Source organism: Mercenaria mercenaria, chromosome 14 (genome assembly GCF_021730395.1).
Source record: "Mercenaria mercenaria strain notata chromosome 14, MADL_Memer_1, whole genome shotgun sequence".
Taxonomy (NCBI): domain Eukaryota; kingdom Metazoa; phylum Mollusca; class Bivalvia; order Venerida; family Veneridae; genus Mercenaria; species Mercenaria mercenaria.
Window position 1 is genome coordinate 65,638,000 of NC_069374.1, and position 19,909 is coordinate 65,657,908.

At 35.9% G+C, this 19,909-nt stretch overlaps 1 protein-coding gene across 4 annotated transcripts in view; it reads right to left on the reverse strand.

Moving 5' to 3' along the window:
- Window positions 1-10,343: 10,343 nt before the first annotated feature.
- The window catches only part of LOC123527802 (phosphatidylinositol 4,5-bisphosphate 3-kinase catalytic subunit alpha isoform-like), a 45,332-nt gene continuing 35,766 nt past the window's right edge, over window positions 10,344-19,909 (reverse strand). For all 4 annotated transcript variants that reach the window (XM_045307479.2, XM_045307481.2, XM_045307482.2 and 1 more), the window contains exons 13-20: window positions 18,896-19,055; window positions 18,287-18,402; window positions 17,823-17,944; window positions 17,048-17,126; window positions 15,888-16,058; window positions 15,079-15,196; window positions 14,587-14,738; window positions 10,344-12,261 (exon numbers count right to left, since the gene is read on the reverse strand). In XM_045307479.2, coding sequence (XP_045163414.2) covers window positions 12,000-12,261; window positions 14,587-14,738; window positions 15,079-15,196; window positions 15,888-16,058; window positions 17,048-17,126; window positions 17,823-17,944; window positions 18,287-18,402; window positions 18,896-19,055 — 1,180 coding nt within the window. In that variant the 3' untranslated portion in view covers window positions 10,344-11,999. The remainder of the gene's footprint in view (window positions 12,262-14,586; window positions 14,739-15,078; window positions 15,197-15,887; window positions 16,059-17,047; window positions 17,127-17,822; window positions 17,945-18,286; window positions 18,403-18,895; window positions 19,056-19,909) is intronic.

Sequence of the window (19,909 nt, forward strand, 5' to 3'; positions counted from 1 at the left end):
ATTTTCAAAACTGGTCTAGATTTCATCAAGGTTATCATTCTGACAAAATTTCATGAAGATCAGTTGAAAAATACAGCCTCTATCGCATACACAAGGGTTTTCTTTGATTTGACCTAGTGACCTACTTTTTAATCCCAGATAGCCCATTTTCAAAATCGGCCTAGATTTCATCAAGGTAATAACTCTGACCAAAATTCATGAAGATAAAATGAAAAATACAGCGTCTACCGCATACACAAGGTTTTTACTTGATTTGACCTAGTGACCTAGTTTTAATTTGATCAAGGTTATCATTCTGACAAAATTTCATGAAGATCAGTTGAAAAATACAGCCTCTATCGCATACATAAGGGTTTTATTTGATTTGATCTAGTGACCTACTGTTTAACCCCAGATAACCCATTTTCAAACTCGGCCTAGATTTCATCAAGGTAATCATTCTGACCAAAATTCATGAAGATAAAATGAAAAATACAGCCTCTATCGCATACACAAGGTTTTTCCTTGATTTGACCTGGTGACCTAGTTTTTGACCCCGGGTGACCCATTTTCGAATTTAGCCTAGATTTCATCAAGGTAATCACTCTGACAAAATTTCATGAAGATCAATTGAAAAATACAGCCTCTATCGCATACACAAGGTTTTTCCTTGATTTGACCTAGTGACCTAGTTTTTAATCCCAGATGACCCATTTTAGAACTCGGCCTAGATTTCATCAAGGTAATTATTCTGACCAAAATTCATGAAGATAAAATGAAAAATACCCTCTATCGCATACACAAGGTTTTTCCTTGATTTGACCTAGTGACCTAGCTTTTGACCCCGGATGACCCATTTTCGAACTCGGCCTAGATTTCATCAAGGTAATCATTCTGACAAAATTTCATGAAAATCAATTGAAAATTACAGCCTCTATCGCATACACAAGGTTTTTCCTTGATTTGACCTAGTGACCTAGTTTTTGATCCGAGATGACCCATTTTCGAACTCGGCCTAGATTTCATCAAGGTAATCATTCTGACCAAAATTCATGAAGATCAGTTGAAAAATACAGCCTCTATCGCATACACAAGCTAAATGTTGACGGACGACAGACGACAGACGACGGACGCCGGACATCGAGCGATCAGAAAAACTCACCTGAGCATTGCTCAGGTGAGCTAAAAAACGGCAACTTCAGGTCTTATTTTCGTACTTTTCATAGAACATCGCCTCTTCGAGCATCTTTTTATTTCATGATGGCCCTAGGTCGCTCACCTGAGTAACACACCGAGCCAGTGTAAACATGTTTACCTAGCGTTTTCATGGAGACAAATATTTTGACTCATTTTCATTAAGATTAGACCAAAAACCGTGGCCTCTTGAGTGTAAACAAGCATTTTCTTTGATTTGACCTAGTGACCTAGTTCTTTTTATCCCACATGACCTAGATTCGAACTTGTCAAAATTTCATGAAAAAGAAAAACATTCTGACAAAGTTTCGGGAAGATTGGAGCATAAACGTGGCAAGTTTACAAGTCTTTCTTTGATTTGGTCTAGTGACCTATTTTTAGACCCCACGTGACCAAGATTTCGAAATCATCCAAGACTCAAAATAAACATTCTGACCAAGTTTTTTGACGATATAAAAATGTGCCCTTAGGGTGTAAACAAGCTTATTCTTTGATTTGACCTGGTGACCTAGTTTTTGACCCCACATGACCCAGATTTGAACTTGACGTAGAGGTCATCAAGACTAACATTCTGACCAATTCTCCTGACTTTCAAACTTCAACTGCACACTCCAGAGTGTTAACAAGATTTTTCTGACCCTACATGACCCATTTTCCAATTCGACCTAGAGATCATGAAGACAAACATTCTGACCAGTTTCATAAAGATTGAGTCACAACCGTGGCTTCTAGAGTGTTCACAAGCTTTTCCTTTCATTTGGCCGGGTGGCCTAGATTTGACCGTTAAGGAGAAAAGTTGACCTTAACACAAAACTTTAAAGTTATTTTTCTTGCTGTACAGAGTCAGCTATTGTTGGTGAAAAAGAGTTCCAAGTTTTAAAGCAATAGCTCTGATAGTTTAGTAGAAAAGCTGACCTAAGAGTTGCAAGTTTCAAAGCAATAGCTCTGATAGTTAAGTAGAAAAGCTGACCTAAACACATATTTACTTAACCAGAAACGCCAACGCCGACGTCTGTCAAGTGATGACAATAACTCATCATTTTAGCTCACCAGAGCACAAAGTGCTCAAGGAAAGCTATTGTGACTGGTCATTGTCCGGCGTCCGGCGTCATCCGTCAACATTTGCCTTGTGAACACTCTAGAGGCCACATTTGTGACCAAATTTTTATGAAACTTGGTCAGAATGTTAGTCTTGTTGACCTCTAGGTCAAGTTCGAAACTAGGTCATGTTGGGTAAAAAAACTAGGTCACTAGGCCAGATCAAAGGAAAAGCTTGTGAACACTCTAGAGGCCACATTTCTGACCCAATCTTTATGAAACTTGGTCAGAATGTTTGTCTTGATGGTTTCAAGTTCGAAACTGGGTCAAGTGGGTTCAAAAACTAGATCAGTAGGCCAGATAAAAGGAAAAGCTTGTAAACATCCTGGAGGCCATATTTATGACCCAATCTTTATAAAACTTGGTCAGAATGTTAGTCTTAATGATCTCTAGGTCAAGTTTGAAATTGTTTTCATGTTGGGTCAAAAACTATGTCAGTAGGCCAGATTAAAGGAAAAGCTTTGAACACTCTAGAGGCCATATTTGTGACCCAATCTTTATGAAACTTGGTCAGAATGTTATTCTTGATGATTTCTAGGTCAAGATTGAAACTGGGTCATGTGGGGTCAAAAACTAGGTCAGTAGGTGATGATCTCTAAGTCAAGTTCGAAAGTGGGTCATGTGGGATCAGTATGCCAGATCAAAGGAAAGCCTTGTGAACATACTAGAGGCCATATTTGTGACCCAATCTTTATGTAACTCGATCAGAATGTTTGTCTTGATGATCTCTAGGTCAAGTATGAAACTGGGTTAGTGGGGTCAAAAACTAGGTCAGTAGGCTAGATCAAAGGAAAAGCTTGTGAACACTCTAGGGGCCACATTTGTGACCCAATCTTTATGAAACTTTGTCAGAATGTTAGACTTGATTATCTCTAGGTCAAAGTCGAAACTGGGTCATCTTGGGTCAAAACCTAGGTCAGTAGTCCAAATCAAAGGAAAATTTTGTCAACTCTCTACAGACCACAATTCAAGTTTGAAACTCATTAGAATTAGTCAGAATGTTTGTCTTGATTATCTATAGGTCTGGTGCGAATCTGGGTCATGTGGGGTCAAAACAAGGTCACCCGGTCAAATCGAAGGAAAAGCTTGTGAACACACTAGAGGCCACAGTTGTGACCCAGTCTTTATGAAACTTGGTCAGAGTATTTGTCTTGATGATCTCCAGGCCAAATTTGTATCTGGGTCATTTAGTTTATTTATTTTGTTGGGTTTATTGTCGCACCGACACAATTTTAGGTCATATGGCGACTTTCCAGCTTTTAATGGTGGAGGAAGACCCCAGGTGCCCATCCGTGCATATTTCATCACAAGCAGGCACCCGGGTAGAACCAATGACCTTCCGTAAGCCAGCTGGATGGCTTCCTCACGTGAAGAATTCTACGCCCCAAATGAGGTTTCGAACCCACATCGATGAGGGGCAAATGGTTTGAAGTCAACGACTCTAACCACTCGGCCACGGAGGCCCCCTGGGTCATTTAGGGTCAAATGGTTAAATCAAAGGAAAAGCGGGTCATGTTGGGTAAAAAAACTAGGTCAGTAGGCCAGTTTAAAGGAAAAGTTTGTGAACACTCTAGAGGCCATATTTGTGACTCAATCTTCATGAAACTTGGTCAGAATGTTTGTCTTGATGGTTTCAAGTTCGAAACTGGGTCAAGTGGGGTTAAAAACTAGGTCAGTAGGCCAGATCAAAGGAAAAGCTTGTGAACACTCCAGAGCCCACATTTGTGACCCAATCTTTATAAAACTTGGTCAAAATGTTGGTCTTGATGATCTCTAGGTCAAGTTCGAAAGTGGGTCATAACAGGTCAAAAACAAGGTCAGTAGGCCAGATCAAAGGAAATGCTTGTGAACACTCTAGAGGCCACATTTGTGGCCCAATCTTTCTCTAGAGGCCACATTTGTGGCCCAATCTTTATTAAATTTGATCATAATGTTTGTCTTGATGATTTTTAGGTCAAGTTTGAATTTGGGTCATGTTGGGTCAAAAAGTAGGCCAGTTGGCCAGATCAAAGGAAAAGCTTGTGAACACTCTAGAGGCCACATTTGTGTCCCAATATTTATGAAACTTAAGTCAGAATGTTTGGCTGATGATTTCTTGGTCAAGTTTGTATCTGGGTCATATGGGGTAAAGAACTAGGTCACCAGGTCAAATCAAAGGAAAAGCTTTTGAACACTTTAGAGGCCACAGTTGTAACTCGATCTTCATTAAACTTGGTTAGAATGTTTATCTTATCCATTTCTAGGTCAAGTTTGAATCTAGGTCATGTGGTCTCTAAGAGTGTTCACAAGGTTTTCCATTGATCTGACATATTGACCTAGTTTTTGACCCCACATGACCCAGTTTCAATCTTGACCTAGAAACCATCAAGACTATCATTTTGACCAAGTTTCATAAAGATTGAGTCACAAATGTGGTCTCTAGAGCGTTCATAAGCTTTTCCTTTGATCTGACCTACTGACCTAGTTTTTGACTCCACATGACCCAGTTTCAAGCTTGACCTAAAGATCATTCTATCTAAGTTTCATAAAGATTGGGTACAAAGTGTTGTCTCTAGAGTGTTCACAAGGTTTTCCTTTGATCTGACCCACTGACAGAGTTTTTGACCCCACATGATCCAGTTTCGAACTTGACCATAACGACTAAAATTTTGACCAAGTTTCATAAAGATTGGGGCACAAATGTGGTCTCTAGTGTGTTCACAAGCTTTTCCTTTGATCTGATCTACTGACCTAGTTTTTGACTTTTGACCCCACATGACCCAGTTTTGAGTTTTACCCAGAGATCATCAAGACTAACATTCTGACTAAGTTTCATAAAGATTGGGTCACAAATGTGGTCTCTAGTGTGTTCACAAGCTTTTCCTTTGATCTGACCTACTGACCTAGTTTTTGACCCCACATGATCCTGTTTCGAACTTGACCTAGAGATCATCAAGACTTAACATTCTGGCCAAGTTTCTTAAGGATTGGGTAAAAAATGTAGTCTCTAGTGTTCACAAACTTTTCCTTTGATCTGGCCTACTGACCTAGTTTTTGACCCCACATGCCCCAGTTTCAATCTTGACCTAGAAATCATCAAGAATAACATTCTGACAAAGTTTCATAAAGATTGGGTCAAAAATGTGGTCTCTAGTGTTCGCAAGCTTTTCCTTTGATCTGATCTACTGACCTCGTTTTTGACCCCACATGACCCAGTTTCAAACTTGACCTAGAGATCATCAAGACTAACATTCTGACAAAGTTTCATAAAGATTGGGGCACAAATGTGGCCTCTAGTGTTCACAAGGCAAATGTTGACAGACGACACACGACAGACACCAGACAATGACCGGTCACAATTGCTCACCTCAAGCTCTTTGTGCTCTGTTGAGCTAAAAATTTATGTCCCGATTTATAATTTTTGTTTACCTTTCCACTCTCACTTTCGAGCTCAAAATGACGTAGCACGATCACGTGATTGGGCACACGGTAGTTAATACTGAGACATTTCACACATAACTGCACATGTAACTTTAAAGAATTTGATGAATGGACCCCACTGAAAAATGTCTAGTTTCTCTCGATGGCTGTGATTAATGAATCCACTCAGTAATTCAAGGGCCATAATTCAAAACTGCTAGGGCGGATTTCGCTAGTTATCGAACTTGGTCGAGGTCTCATAGTCAAACACATTTTGTTCAAGTTTGGTGAAGATCAGTGTGTGTGTGTTCAGGTTTAACGGCTTTTTCAACAATTTTTCAGTCATATAAACGACGATGTCTACTTGTAGCAGTAAGCACAATGCCCAACTTTATAGTGCTGCCTCACTGGAATATCACGCCGTAGACACGTGGCATGATACCCCACCCAGTCACATTATACTGACACCGGGCTGACCAGTCCTAGCACTATCCCCTTAATGCTGAGTGCCAAGCGAGGAAGCTGCTAGTACCATTTTTTTACGTCTTTGGTATGACACGGCCGGGGATCGAACCCACGACCTCCCACACTCGAAGCGGACGCTCTACCACTAGGCTACCGAGGCGGTTTGGTGAAGATCAGATGAGAAATGTTCGACTTAAGAATGCGGACAAGCTTTGTGACAGACAGACACACAAACAGACAGACACAGACTGGAGTAAATCAATATGTCTCTCACACCACTGCGTGGTGGGAGACATAATAAATCACTCAACTTGTATTTTAGTACTTCTGATGACTGGGGAGCATGGTATGAAAGTTTCAATCCAATATACGGATTATTACTGAGATTTCAGCTTGATAGTTGAAACTCAAACTACCATAAATTTTCTAAGTAGAAAAGGGTCATAATTTACAATAGATTCAAATAAGAGTTACCTAATTTGGTTATATGAGAGGTAGATTTGATGACTAGGAAGCCTTGTACATGGTTTCAATCCAATATATTCAATGGTTACCAAGACATGATTTTCCACACAATATTACAAAGTGTGACCATGACACTCAAGCGAATACAATATCTTGAAATACAGTCCTAAACAGAGTGCCCATTGCTTTTACATGTATTTCAGTAATAAAGTTTTGTGTGACAAAAAAACAGTAGATTTGTTATAAATACTTTATTCTTATACAAAATAAATAAGAAAAATAAAATATGTACATGAAATCTAGCACAAAACACTTTTTTTATAAATGCAAATAATATTACATTACATGGGAAGAATATAGTGAACATGAAACAAAAAGAAGTAATAACAGTGTAACAATGACATGATGAAATACACATGATGATAATGACACATTATACTGAAACAATGACATGATGAGCATGTCACATTATAGTGAAATTATGAATTACACATGATAAGCATGTCATATTATAGTGAAACAACGATATGATGAGCATGTCACATTATAGTGAAATTATGAATTACACATGATAAGCATGTCATATTATAGTGAAACAATGACATGATGACCATGTCATATTATAGTGAAACAATGACATGATGACCATGTCATCTTATAGTGAAACAATGATATGATTACACATGACCATACTTTACCTCATATTCATGTGTTTGTTTAAATAAAAAAAAATTGGTACAGATCTAGTTAGCAATCAAAAGACACTTTTAATTTAACAAAATCCTCAACAAAATAACCATACAGTGATATGTAGAGCTACCGTGATAGTACATTAGGATGATATTACTACCAATATTTCATGGCTTTTTTTTAGTCAGTGGAAAGACCTTGTTACACAATGTCATTAAAGGGATACTCGGGTACTTTTTCACAACATAAATCTATGATTCATTTATATGAAATTACTCAGCCAATAAACGGAACACAAAGAGACTGTTTTATCCAATAAAATTGCTCTATATAACTTAATGAGGGGTTGCGAAAACACCTGACAAATTGTCTGATCAATAATCTGAATATGAAAATAAAACTCTAACCTTGCCCATAGTAAAAATGAATTACGTTTAAAAGGTAAAATGAAACATGACATTTTACAGCAATTTTCATATATTTGCCTAACCTGGCATTCGTGGGTCAGGTTGGCAAAATAATAAAAATTGCAAAATTATGTCATAAAAGTAAGAAATAATCCATATATTTTAACCTTTAGCCTGCTGGCGACAAGTGATTCAGCCTTCGCAACCAGAGCAGACCAAGATCAGCCTGCACATCCATGCAGTCTGATCATGGTCTCCACTGTTCACAATTCAGTCAGTAAATTTTCAGTGAGAACCCCTTCAAATAATAAATGGTACTGCCCATATTGAAAGATGGACCAGTCAATTTTAGAAATTTAGCAGGGTAAGGGTTAATCAAGTACATGTATTCAGTAAAATGTACGACACATTGACTCCATAATAATTTACAGGACTTTAATTTTTCATTCACTATTCTGCCTATGTATCCCCTTTAAACCTTTCATTTACATCAATATAATAAAACATTGATGGTATTTCTTCGTAACATTCTTTATCAATCACATAACGGTCACATCAAATGAAAGAATATCTATTTGTGAAACTAACATCTCAGTACAAATATAGTTACTCTATAGAAGTTGAATATTTTAACACTGTACTCAGATTATGCAACTTTTCAATACAGTTTTAGCCATTAATAGACTTTACAAAAGTTATAATTGGTGATTAAACGTCATTGAGTTACTGGTAGTAAGGTAGTTCTGCAAATATGATAAACTGGAGGTAATGCTGTAATGTCATTTATCCGGATAATGCAGAATAAAACCTGGACTCTGTACAAGGAAATAAAAATTGTTTAATGAATTAATGTTGACCCGTGAGAAAATATATAGAAGTGCCAAAGGATAAAGCATGATATTAAAATGTATGACATGTTAGTTACTCTAAACAAGTATAAATATCTTAACAACATGCAAGATTTCAACACAGTTTTAGCCATTCTTTGACTTTACAAAATTTATAACTGAATATGGAATAAGCATAGTTGAATAAACTTCATCAAGTTGTTGGTTTTAAGGCAACTCTGCTTGTTTGCTAAACAGGAGGTAATGGCGTATTTTTTTTTTTTTTTTATTTGGGTTTTATGGCGCACCAACACAATATAGGTTATATGGCGCCAAACTGGACTACAAATTATTTTGGTTCCACATCTCATTTACATCACAATAAAAACATGAGGTATGGAATCAAAATTTGTATACCTGCTGGAATCACACAGTTACAGCAAAACCAAGTGTTCAGACCCTATTAGTCACCTCTTACGTGGTTCCAATTCTTTTCATACACAGGTCGGTCATCCCAGAACCAACATGGGGCAGGTAATGGCGTAATGTTATTTATCCAGATAACATAAAATATAAGCCTGGGCTCGGTATATGGAAATAAAAATTGTATAATGAATAAATGGTGACTTTAAGTACATGTATTAAAGCGACAACATTAATGTCTTTCTAAGGATAACAAAATGATGTTAAAATGTTCGACACATTAAATAATTCAAAGTAATGTCTTAAAATCAGCATGTACTATGCAAATCTCTTTACTTGTTTGCAAAATATCTCAAAAACAAGCTCAAGGACCTATACATTTTAGTTCACCATATTATATACAATATTTATTAAGTACTCTAAGAAGTTTCAATAAAACCAACATTGTAGAAAAAAATTTATTTGCAAAAATGGATTTTCCCATAGATGCCCAATATGAAAACTTGTGTGAGGTCCTAATTTTTCAAATCAATCTAGCAAAAATCAAGCACATGACCCTATCCTTTTTATTTGCAGCATTTTCTTAGTATATTCTTAAGTTTGAAAAATCATGGTGGAGAAAGGAGAAAAAATTTTATCCAAACATACAGAACTACCTTAAAGAATACAAAATTTAGCTTATTTGGCCCAACATAACTCAGTATTTATTACTTGAAGTCTGTGTGTGTGGGGGGGGGGGGGGGATTGTGTTGGGAGGAGGCACAATAATTACTCTCTAAAATACTGGTTATTATATCTTACCAACACTACTCATTGTACATCATTCTCACAGAACCAACACTCAATACTGGATGACTTAAGCTCTTCCGAGCATTCACTGAAACATTACACAATTCATCTATGTATACACAGAGCTTGCCCATCACTTATAAATGTAACATCACATGGCCTATAATACATTTAGTTCACCATGCATATGAACCTTTCACAGTGTTAAAAGACTGATTTCAGGCTATTGAAAAGGAGATTTGTGGTCCGAAAGGGGAATTTCATGCAGTTACATTAACTCCTACATTTGCACCATTTTTATTTCTTTTAAGTTAACAAAAACATTAAACTACCTGCAATGACTTTTCAGTGCAATTTTAATATGTGATTAAATGCCTCTCAAGAGATACTGTTTAAAAAAACTGAATCATTTTATCTTTATTTACTTCATGTTAAAAACCTCAACTGTTCTAAAATTACAAAATAAACCAGTTTTAAAAATGGTTTGCTAATCCAGGATTTAAACCATAACAAGACAGAGAAATTCATTGACCTTTCGTATGAGGTTTTACACTGTAGTTATTTTGGAAACTGTGAACAATTTTATCATTGAAGCAACAATTTCCAATTTCTTTTTTTTTTTTTTTTGAGAATTGTGCACAAAATTGACCGCTTTTACCCCCATGGGCTCAGTTTAGATTTGCTTTACTTTCCTTAAGTTTGTTAGTATCCTTAGGTAGCCTTTTGCAACAGAAATGTAAACTTGTTTCTATGGGCATTTCATAAAATTTCCCAAAATACAACATTTGATTTGATAAAAACTATCAGATGGCACAGTAAACCATGCTTTTGCATTATTTTTGTCATTTTATGGCTATGCCGGAGTTAACATTACAGTTCAAATTTAGTTTGCGTAATCATAATTTTGGTTTTCGGGAAAAGTGCAAAACAATGTCCAAATTGTGAAATTCAAGGTTCATATGTATGTTTCACTGATACTCAGCACTTAAGTTTGTAACATCACATGAAAATATGCACATGTTGTAAGCATCACAGAACGATCAAAGCCCGCCCGCTTAGCTCAGTAGGTAGAGCGTTGGTCTACGGATCGCGGGGTCGTGAGTTCGATCCTCGGGCGGGGCGTATGTTCTCCGTGACTATTTGATAAACGACATTGTGTCTGAAATCATTAGTCCTCCACCTCTGATTCATGTGGGGAAGTTGGCAGTTACTTGCGGAGAACAGGTTAGTACTGGTACAGAATCCAGGAACACTGGTTAGGTTAACTGCCCGCCGTTACATGACTGAAATACTGTTGAAAAACGGCGTTAAACCCAAAACAAACAAACAAAACAAACAGAATGATCAAGCATGGTGATGCAAAAACTTAGTTTTAGATTATGTGATGTCTTAAAGCCACACAACAAAATAATAATAAATGACCTGTAGCTTAAATATTGCACATCTGCCACCATTTCATACATGATTACCCATAAATATTTTCCTTGACATGAACACAATGTTCTGATTGGTCAATTTTCAAAACAATTAAACAATAAATAGCTGTTTCTATTCATCAACTGGATTTTTGCTACTGAATTTTCACAACAATGCAGTCTGAATACATTAAGCAGATGTTTAAATGTGAAACTGGAAACTTGAAGCTCATATCATTCGGATGTATTCTGAGTGTAAAACGAAAGAAGCTGCATGATTTTTTTTATCAATACAGTCGAACCTACGTTACCAGGCAGTAAAGCAACCAATCAGCTAACTTCTCAAACCAACTTTTTGTTCTAATTTCATTTTGTTTTAAGCATCAAGTTTGTGTTGATCCCTTGGTTGGCTGCTTTATACAGGGTTTACTGTACATCAACATCCTATTTTGCTCTACGTTCTCAGTGTTTTACATTAAATTCATGAAAATCATCACATTACTGCATACAGAAAACACTGGTATTAGTATGCTTTAACCTTTAGCCTATAGGCAGCAATTGATTCTGCCTTTGGGACCAGTGTAGACCAAGATCAGCCTGTATGTCCAAGCAGGCTGCTCCTGGTCTGCACTGTTTGCTATTCAGTCGATAAATTTTCAGTAAACACCCCTTTGAATAATAAGTAGTGCTGCCCAAATTGAATGATATACCAGTCCATTTTAGAAATTAGCAGGCTAAAGGTAAAGTGTTTTCTGATTTATTTCAAGCTGTTTTCTGAAAGGAATCAGTTCAAATAGAATAGCAGTTCTAAACATTAAATGGTCCACAGTTGCACAGCTGCAATATTCCTATTTACTATTCAGTTGATGAAAGAACCAGTCTATTTTTGTGTACTTCTGATCTTTATAAGCTGAATTCAATTGTTGTGTGAAATAAAGAATGGCTTCTTCCTCAGTTTTATCGACAGCAAGTGTTTTTCTCACATAGCCAATATCATCCAATGACTGTAGTTCAGGAATCCCACATGATAACATCATGGTGAATAAGTTTATAATCAGATCTGCCTGCTTCCTCAAAACAAGGTATATCTTCACACAAAGCTGTTGAAATCTGAAATACATTACGCAAGAACATGGTGACTTTCATACAAAGCTTTTGAAACCTGAAAAACATTATACAGAACTAGAGCTGCTTTTGAGAAAAGTACATGTCTCCCACAACTGTCTAATCATCTGAATAGTAAGTCTGTCTTTATATACTGTTTACTCACAGAAAATATACCTTTGATAGTTTTGGAGTAAGTTTTGGAGTAAATGGCCTATAAGATAAGTTTTGGATTAAGCGGCCTATTAGTAATTCGAGGGGCATAATTCTGAAGTGCCTGGGCTGATCTGTCTAGTTATAGAACTTGGCCAAGGACTTATTGATAAACCACAAATTTGGTAAAGATCGGATTAGAAAAGTTAAACTTAAAGAATTCGGACAAGATTTGTGACCGACGCACACACACACACACACACGTACACAGACTTGAGTAAATTAATATGTCTCCCACCACAGTGGTGTGGAAGACATAACTACGGTAGCTGACTTTCATACAAAGCAACTAAAATCTGAAATACATTATACAGAACAAGGTCACTTTCATATAAAGCTTTTGAAAGTCTGAGATGTAACATATGGAAAAATATTGTCTAAGAACACAGCTTATCTTCACAACAACAAGAGTGCCACAATGGCCTAGATAATCTAGCTCATCTGAGTAACACTGCTTGCTTGAACACTTCTGACAGATGGTTTGTAAGGAAAAGTCTGTGAATTATTTTAAAATAGTACTCGAGGACCATGTTTTTTGACAAAACAGAATAATGTGTATCATCTTTGTAAAGCGTCACTTAAGAAAAAATTGTGTAAATTTATGTATTTTATAATAAGGCCAGCAGTTTCTGACGAGATTTTTAAAGTTTCCGCTACATAAATATAGGGGAAAGTGACCACATCCTTTGGTGGCCATTTTTTTTTCTTTGACAGATCAGAATAATTTGAACAACCTTCACACAAGGTCACCAAAGGAAATTTGTGTAAAATTATTCTAAAATTAGGTCTGTTCTTCTGACAAGATATTTTAAGGTTAGGAAAGGTGACCATGCTCCCTGGCGACCCTGTTATCTGAGACACAAGAATAATTTGAAAATCTTGGAAGAGGGCCACACAAGGACCATTTCTGTCAAATTATTTTAAAACTGGGCCGGCAGTTTCATACAAGAAGATTTATAAAGTTTCCATTATACACATGTAGGGAAAAGTGATCACACTCCCCTGGTGGATATGTATTTTGACAAATTCTCAGTTTTCTAAATAAAGAATTTAACATGCATTTATCATCTGGCAAGGCTAATAACACTGAGTATTTGAAACTTGGCATTTAGCATATAACATCTGGTAATGGAAAAAGTATATAGTAAAAAGTTTTTAAAAGAGTTAAAGTTAGATAACGCAGCTAGATACATTCATCTGAAGATATATTCAGCTTTTTTATTTGATGAAAGTTTCAAAGCCATATGTCAAACAGTTTACACAAAATATGAACTGATATGAAAAACTTAACCAAGATTTGTAAACTAAAAGAGGCCATAATTTAGCAAAAATCCTGAGTTATGCACTCTTGTCAAAACACGGACTGGTACAAAAAACTTAACCAAGGTGTGACGCCGAGTAGGATAGCTCTACTTATACTTTGAAAAGTAGGCATAACATAACTCCACAGAAAATCACTGAACTGGAACATGCTAAAAATATGCACAATAAGGCTTGGCACTGATCACTCCTGTGGGGTTTGGTGGAAATAAGCGCAATGATATAAGAGGAGTGTCCAAACAACATAGAACTTGATGAATCAAGGGCCATAACAAGGGCCATGCTGAAAATCATCGAACTTGGAAATGCCAACAATATGCAAAATAAGTGTTGGTACTGGTTACTCCTCTAAGGTTTGGTGCAAAACTGCCCAATAATATAAGAAAAGTGGCCAAAACATAAAAAGAATTGATCAATCAAGAGCCATAACTCTTCTGAAAAGCATCAAATCAGAAAATGCTGATGATATGTATGTCTATGCGTGAAAATGATCACTCTTGTGAAGTTTGGTGTAAATCTGTCCAATGGTGTGAGAGAAGTTGCGTGAATAAACTTTGTGACAGGCAGACTGACTGACAGACAGCACTAAATGGATATGTCTCTCCAACTTCATGAGAGAGGTATGAAAAACTGAAGAGGTTTTCCTCAGTATTGAATTTTTAGGGGTTTAAGTAAATGTTAACGACTTGTTCAGAGATATATATTTGGAGGGTGTAGTTTTGCATGTCAGTTCAAACTAGGGTTACAGCTATGTTGTATCAGTTTTCTTTCAGGAATGGTGCTAAAAGATCAGCTTACTTTTCAAAGTCTTTAGTTTTATGCGGTTGGTCCCTTCCCCTAGCTATTACACACATGAAATCTTCTGTTAACACAAAAGGCACCCTTTCACGATTGATACCAAACTTCTTCTTCTTATGGTTCAGGAAGTGCCCAAAGTCTATGTGAAATACCTGAAAGATACCAAAATGAACAAAAGTCTATGTGAAATACCTGAAAGATACCAAAATGAACAAAAGTCTATGTGAAATACCTGAAAGATACCAAAATGAACAAAAGTCTATGTGAAATATCTGAAAGACGTCAAAATGAACAAAAGTCTATATGAAATATCTGGAAGATGCAAAATTCACCAAAGTCCTTGTATAGTCCTTAAAGGACACCAACAAAGAGAATTTTCTGTTTTAAGCTTTACCTCGGCATCACTTCACATTTTTAAACCAAAATGCTTTTTGAGCAAATAACTGATCATACTACAATTCAGCCATACTAATTTTAACTGGAAATTCTTACCCGTCCATCTCTGGCTACCATGATATTTTCAGAGTGCCTATCACCGATACCAAGCACAAATGTTGCAACACTATACCCTGCACATGATCTTGTAAATGTGTCAATAGCTTCCTCATACCTGAAACATTCCATTATATACAATGTACACATACAAATCATGATTTTTTTTTCGATACTGGCACATGTTATGCCCTTCATTGACTTCTCAAAGTGAACAGTCAACACAGCACTTTAAGAATAATTCTTTTAACTGGATACCATAAAATGATTTTATTTCAAAGGTACGAAATTTCAGGGTTGTAGCCAAACAACTATTTCATGAGAATACAAATTTGCGACTTCCAACTTTTGAAGAAAAAAATCAACTGGATGGGATTTAGTTAATTGGATTCATGCAAAATGAAATCCATGAAAAGTAACCTCCATTGAATATTGATGATTACACAGTAGCTTCCTCAATATATGAGCATGCATCTTCGCAACACCAACCTACTGTCTTTTGTTTCTTGTCTTTGTTGGGTTTAAAGTCACATCAACACTTTTTAGGTCAAATGACAAAAAATATTTTTAAATGGATGAAAAAACCAATGAAGTACATCCAGAAATAATTTAAGGAGCAGTTGGACACACCTTTCTGTAAGCAAGCTGGATGTCTTTCTCACTCACAACAGCAGCATTCAGACCAACATGTGCTATGCAAGTGACCACTACAGAGCACCCTTAAGTCCAACCCTTTACTTCAAATGATATAAAATTTAGCATCTTAAATTGTTACTTAGAATAGAACAAATTATACCGTCTTCGCTTACCTGTCTGCATTTTGCTGTTTAATCCAACTATGTAAGGCTTTAGCACCTCCAATTTGCCAAGTTGCCTTAGCCCCGCCCTTCTCCTGGATTTTCATGATTGTTGTAGAATCTCTTACAGCTTCTATTAGACCCACATCCTGTCCAGTTGCTAGGCAACAATATGGTGTCAGTCTAAACAAAAAACGTATTACTGCATTAAGAAAAAGCCAATTTCAAATATAGGCCATTACTAGAAGGGAAGAATCAACATTAACTTTGGGATTAAGGTTGGTCTATTTTGACAGTATGATTATTTTTTTATTCTTGTTGTTAACTAATTTGGGAATACAATATAAAACATGTGACAAAACAGACCAGTTGGCTTTAAAAACAACCAATTTCATTTCCAACTAAAACATTTGCAGAGTAATTCAACCTTTGAATAAAGAACATCTTTAAGTAAAACCACTTTTAGGCTTTTCTTAGTATGGTCTTTAAATACAGGTTTGACTGAAACACTTTATAAACTGACATGAAAATAATCAATGTCACATATATCTTTTTTCAGTCCTGTACCTTAACCTTGGACTTGGTTTGTTAAAACACCTAGATTTATCAAGAAACACCTGGATTTATCAAGAAACACCTAGATTTATCAAGAAACACCTGGATTTATCAAGAAACACCTAGATTTATTCAGAAACATCAAGATTTATCCAGAAACACCTAGATTTATCAAGAAACCTCAACATTTATCAAGAAACAAAGATTTATCTGGAATAATATTAAAATCAAGGCTAGAATTCAATTTATCTTTTGCATTCAAGAAATATTCTGAGCTCAAGAAATTTAAGCTGGCAATATCTAAACTTTACCCGCAATACTGATGGAAATTTATGTAAAAGAAACTTAATATAAGTATCTGACTATTTGTGCTTTATTTGTTTAACACATAAATGTAAAGTGACTAAAACTACAATATAACAGTTAAAACCTACTGCACATCCATCACAATTTTGCACTCATATCTGCAAACATCCCTGCCATCCTTCATATTCCCTTTGTGATTTTGAAAGTGTTATATTTGAACAATGGCTGTTAGCAAAATCATCATAAAATTTCTTTTTATAAAATATATAAAGTCTCCTGTCATAGATTAAAATTGGAAAAGATTTACTGACCTGAGATCAAAACCCTCTGATTTCCAAATGCTGTCCATTACGCTTATCACCTGTAATGTCAGCATGTCTTGCCGTAAATCTGAAGAAAAAACAGTTTTCAAAACAGGGTCAGATAAATAAAATGTTTAAGTCCAACCATAAACTATTCCTCTAAAGAAATAGAGCTAACTAGTGAAAAATAAATCCTTTCGGTTAAAATGATGCATTTAAATACAGTCAAGTAAAAAGGTCATATGGAATTTAAAATGTAACCAAGATTTTCACTATGACAAACATTCGGACAATGTTTCATGTAAATTAGGGTGACCTAAATAGCTCACATTTTGCTCAGGTGAGCTAAAATTTTTTACTTGACTTTACTTCAACTTTTTCTAGTTTGACCAATAATTGTGCTTATTTAGCTTATAAATACATAATTTATTCTAGGTCAACTGTGAAGGAAGTTCTACAATTTATTTTAATCACTCCTGACACCTTGTTCCTGATGGAATCCATCACCACAAGGGTATGAGAGAAGAGGCCAGTTTCCCTTTTTTAATGCTGAGCACCAAGCAAGGGAGCTACTGGTCATTTCTCACATCTTTGGTATGACGCGGCCGGGGACAGAACCTACGACCTCCCGCACTCGAAAAGGACACTCTACCATTAGGCTGCCAAGGCATATCATTTTTCATGTGGTAATTTTGGAATGACTTGTGAAAAACAATAAAATATTCATGAGGCATGGTAAAAATTGACAAGAGTAAACAATTTAGTGCAGAATATAACCACTTACCATCGCCATTCTTGAAGAGAATTGTATAAGTTTGGTACCAAAGATCTGCCAGATCGTCTGGGTTACGCCACACCATCCACAGAGGTCGTTTCTTGGACATCTTTACTTCACATTCTTCCGCACTGACATACAACACCAAAAGTACATTAAAACGTAAGCCTTATACTGCATCTATTTACTTATGTTACAATGAGATATAAAACTGACTTGTGTATACAACACTAATACAGTGTAACCTCTCAACAATGAAATGTGTTTATTATAAAAAGGTTTGTTGATATGAGTTTTACGGCACACCAACACATTTTGGGTTTTATTTAGAACAGTCCACGTATGTTCTAAACATTTCAAATACTTCACTTTTTCCTTCTGTCAACTTAAGCGTTTATGCAGAATAATTAGAGCACCCAAATGAATATGACCTGTGATTACTGTTGAAAGGAGATGTTAAACTGTGTACTTACCTCAGCAGTCCTAGTCTGTGACTACTGTTGAGAGGAGAGGTAAAACTCTGCAGACATTCCTGATAATCTGGCTGCTGGAGCTGGTCATGTAGGCACTTCATTTGTTCTATTTTATCCTGCAAAGAAACATAATTATTTGATTAAGGCTTTTTATTATACTGCTGGAATTTTAAGTCACAATGAAATAGTGCATGATTGATTTAGGTTTAGAAAATGTCACTTTACTTTTAACAAAATTAGACAAGCATGTAGTCTAATGGACATACTGAAGGGACAAAATAATTGAAATACTGCCTCCTCAATCCCATACCAATCATTACAGTTGAGAGATTACTCAAGTCTTTAGTTCAAAACAAGAAATGAGCCATGCCATAAGAAAACCAACATAGTGTGTTTGCGACCAGCATGGATCCAGACTAACCAGGGCATCCGCGCTGTCTGGTCAGGATCCATGCTGTTTGCTAATGGTTTCTCTAATTATTGCAATAGGCTTTGAAAATGAACAGCAGCATGGATCCTGACCAGTCTGCATGGATGTGCAGACTGGTCTGGATCCATGCTGGTCGCAAATGCACTATGTTGGTTTTCTCATGGCACGGCTCAAATTACCTCTTTTACATCATATTTCAACATATTAGTGAGCTTGGTCATTTTCTCAATTGCTTCTACTTGTTTTGACAATGTCTGTAAGAATGGTCCACAACTACGACATAATGCTTCCAGTATAAGTCCAAACCGGACTCTTGTTGCTTTGTGATGCAGTTCAGATCTGTATAAAACAAAATACGGACTTGCTGAAATCATAACCTAGATTTAATTCACAACAAATCATTTATTTAAGAAATAATTTATAGCAAAAAGAGTGTTTTAACACCATTTATGCGCGATGGGCGGTTATATAATTTCAAGAGGGGACAGCCCAAGTCAAATTATTTTTATGACGTATTACCACCAGAGTGTATAAATAGTGTTATATCACAGTTTGCTATAAATTATTTCAATTCTTATATGCCCTTAATCTTAAACAGTAGATAAAATATAGTAGCGCTCTTTCTTGGTCGCAACAAAAACACTGACGTCACTGCACGTTAACGTGACGTCATTCTAGCGTAAGACTGTTTTAACAGAGAAGAGCATATTAGAATATTAAATACACATGTCTTCTTATTATTATTATTATTATATACCACATTTATATAGCACTCTTCATATAAAAGCACGTTCAAAAGTGCTTTACATAAAAACATTATATAATGTTCAATAAAAAAATGGCAATTGAACTATTACAAGAAATTAAAATTACATTACGGTAATAAGATACCAAGCTACAAAAATACAATATCATAAAACATTAACTGACCTATCAAAGACACAGGTCAGAGCAGAATAGAACAGAAGATATCTTACATTTTGAACAGACAGAATTAAACGGTATGATGTCTGCGAAATGCATCACAGAATCTTATCTTATAGATAGGATAATACGAAAAGAACTGATTTTCACAGACTGAATATTTTTTCATATCAGTAAAAAATATTGTTCTCAGCTAAAGATAATTTCATATCTGTAAGGTATATCAAATAAGAACCCAGTTTCAACAAACTTCTGAGCCTAACTATCGA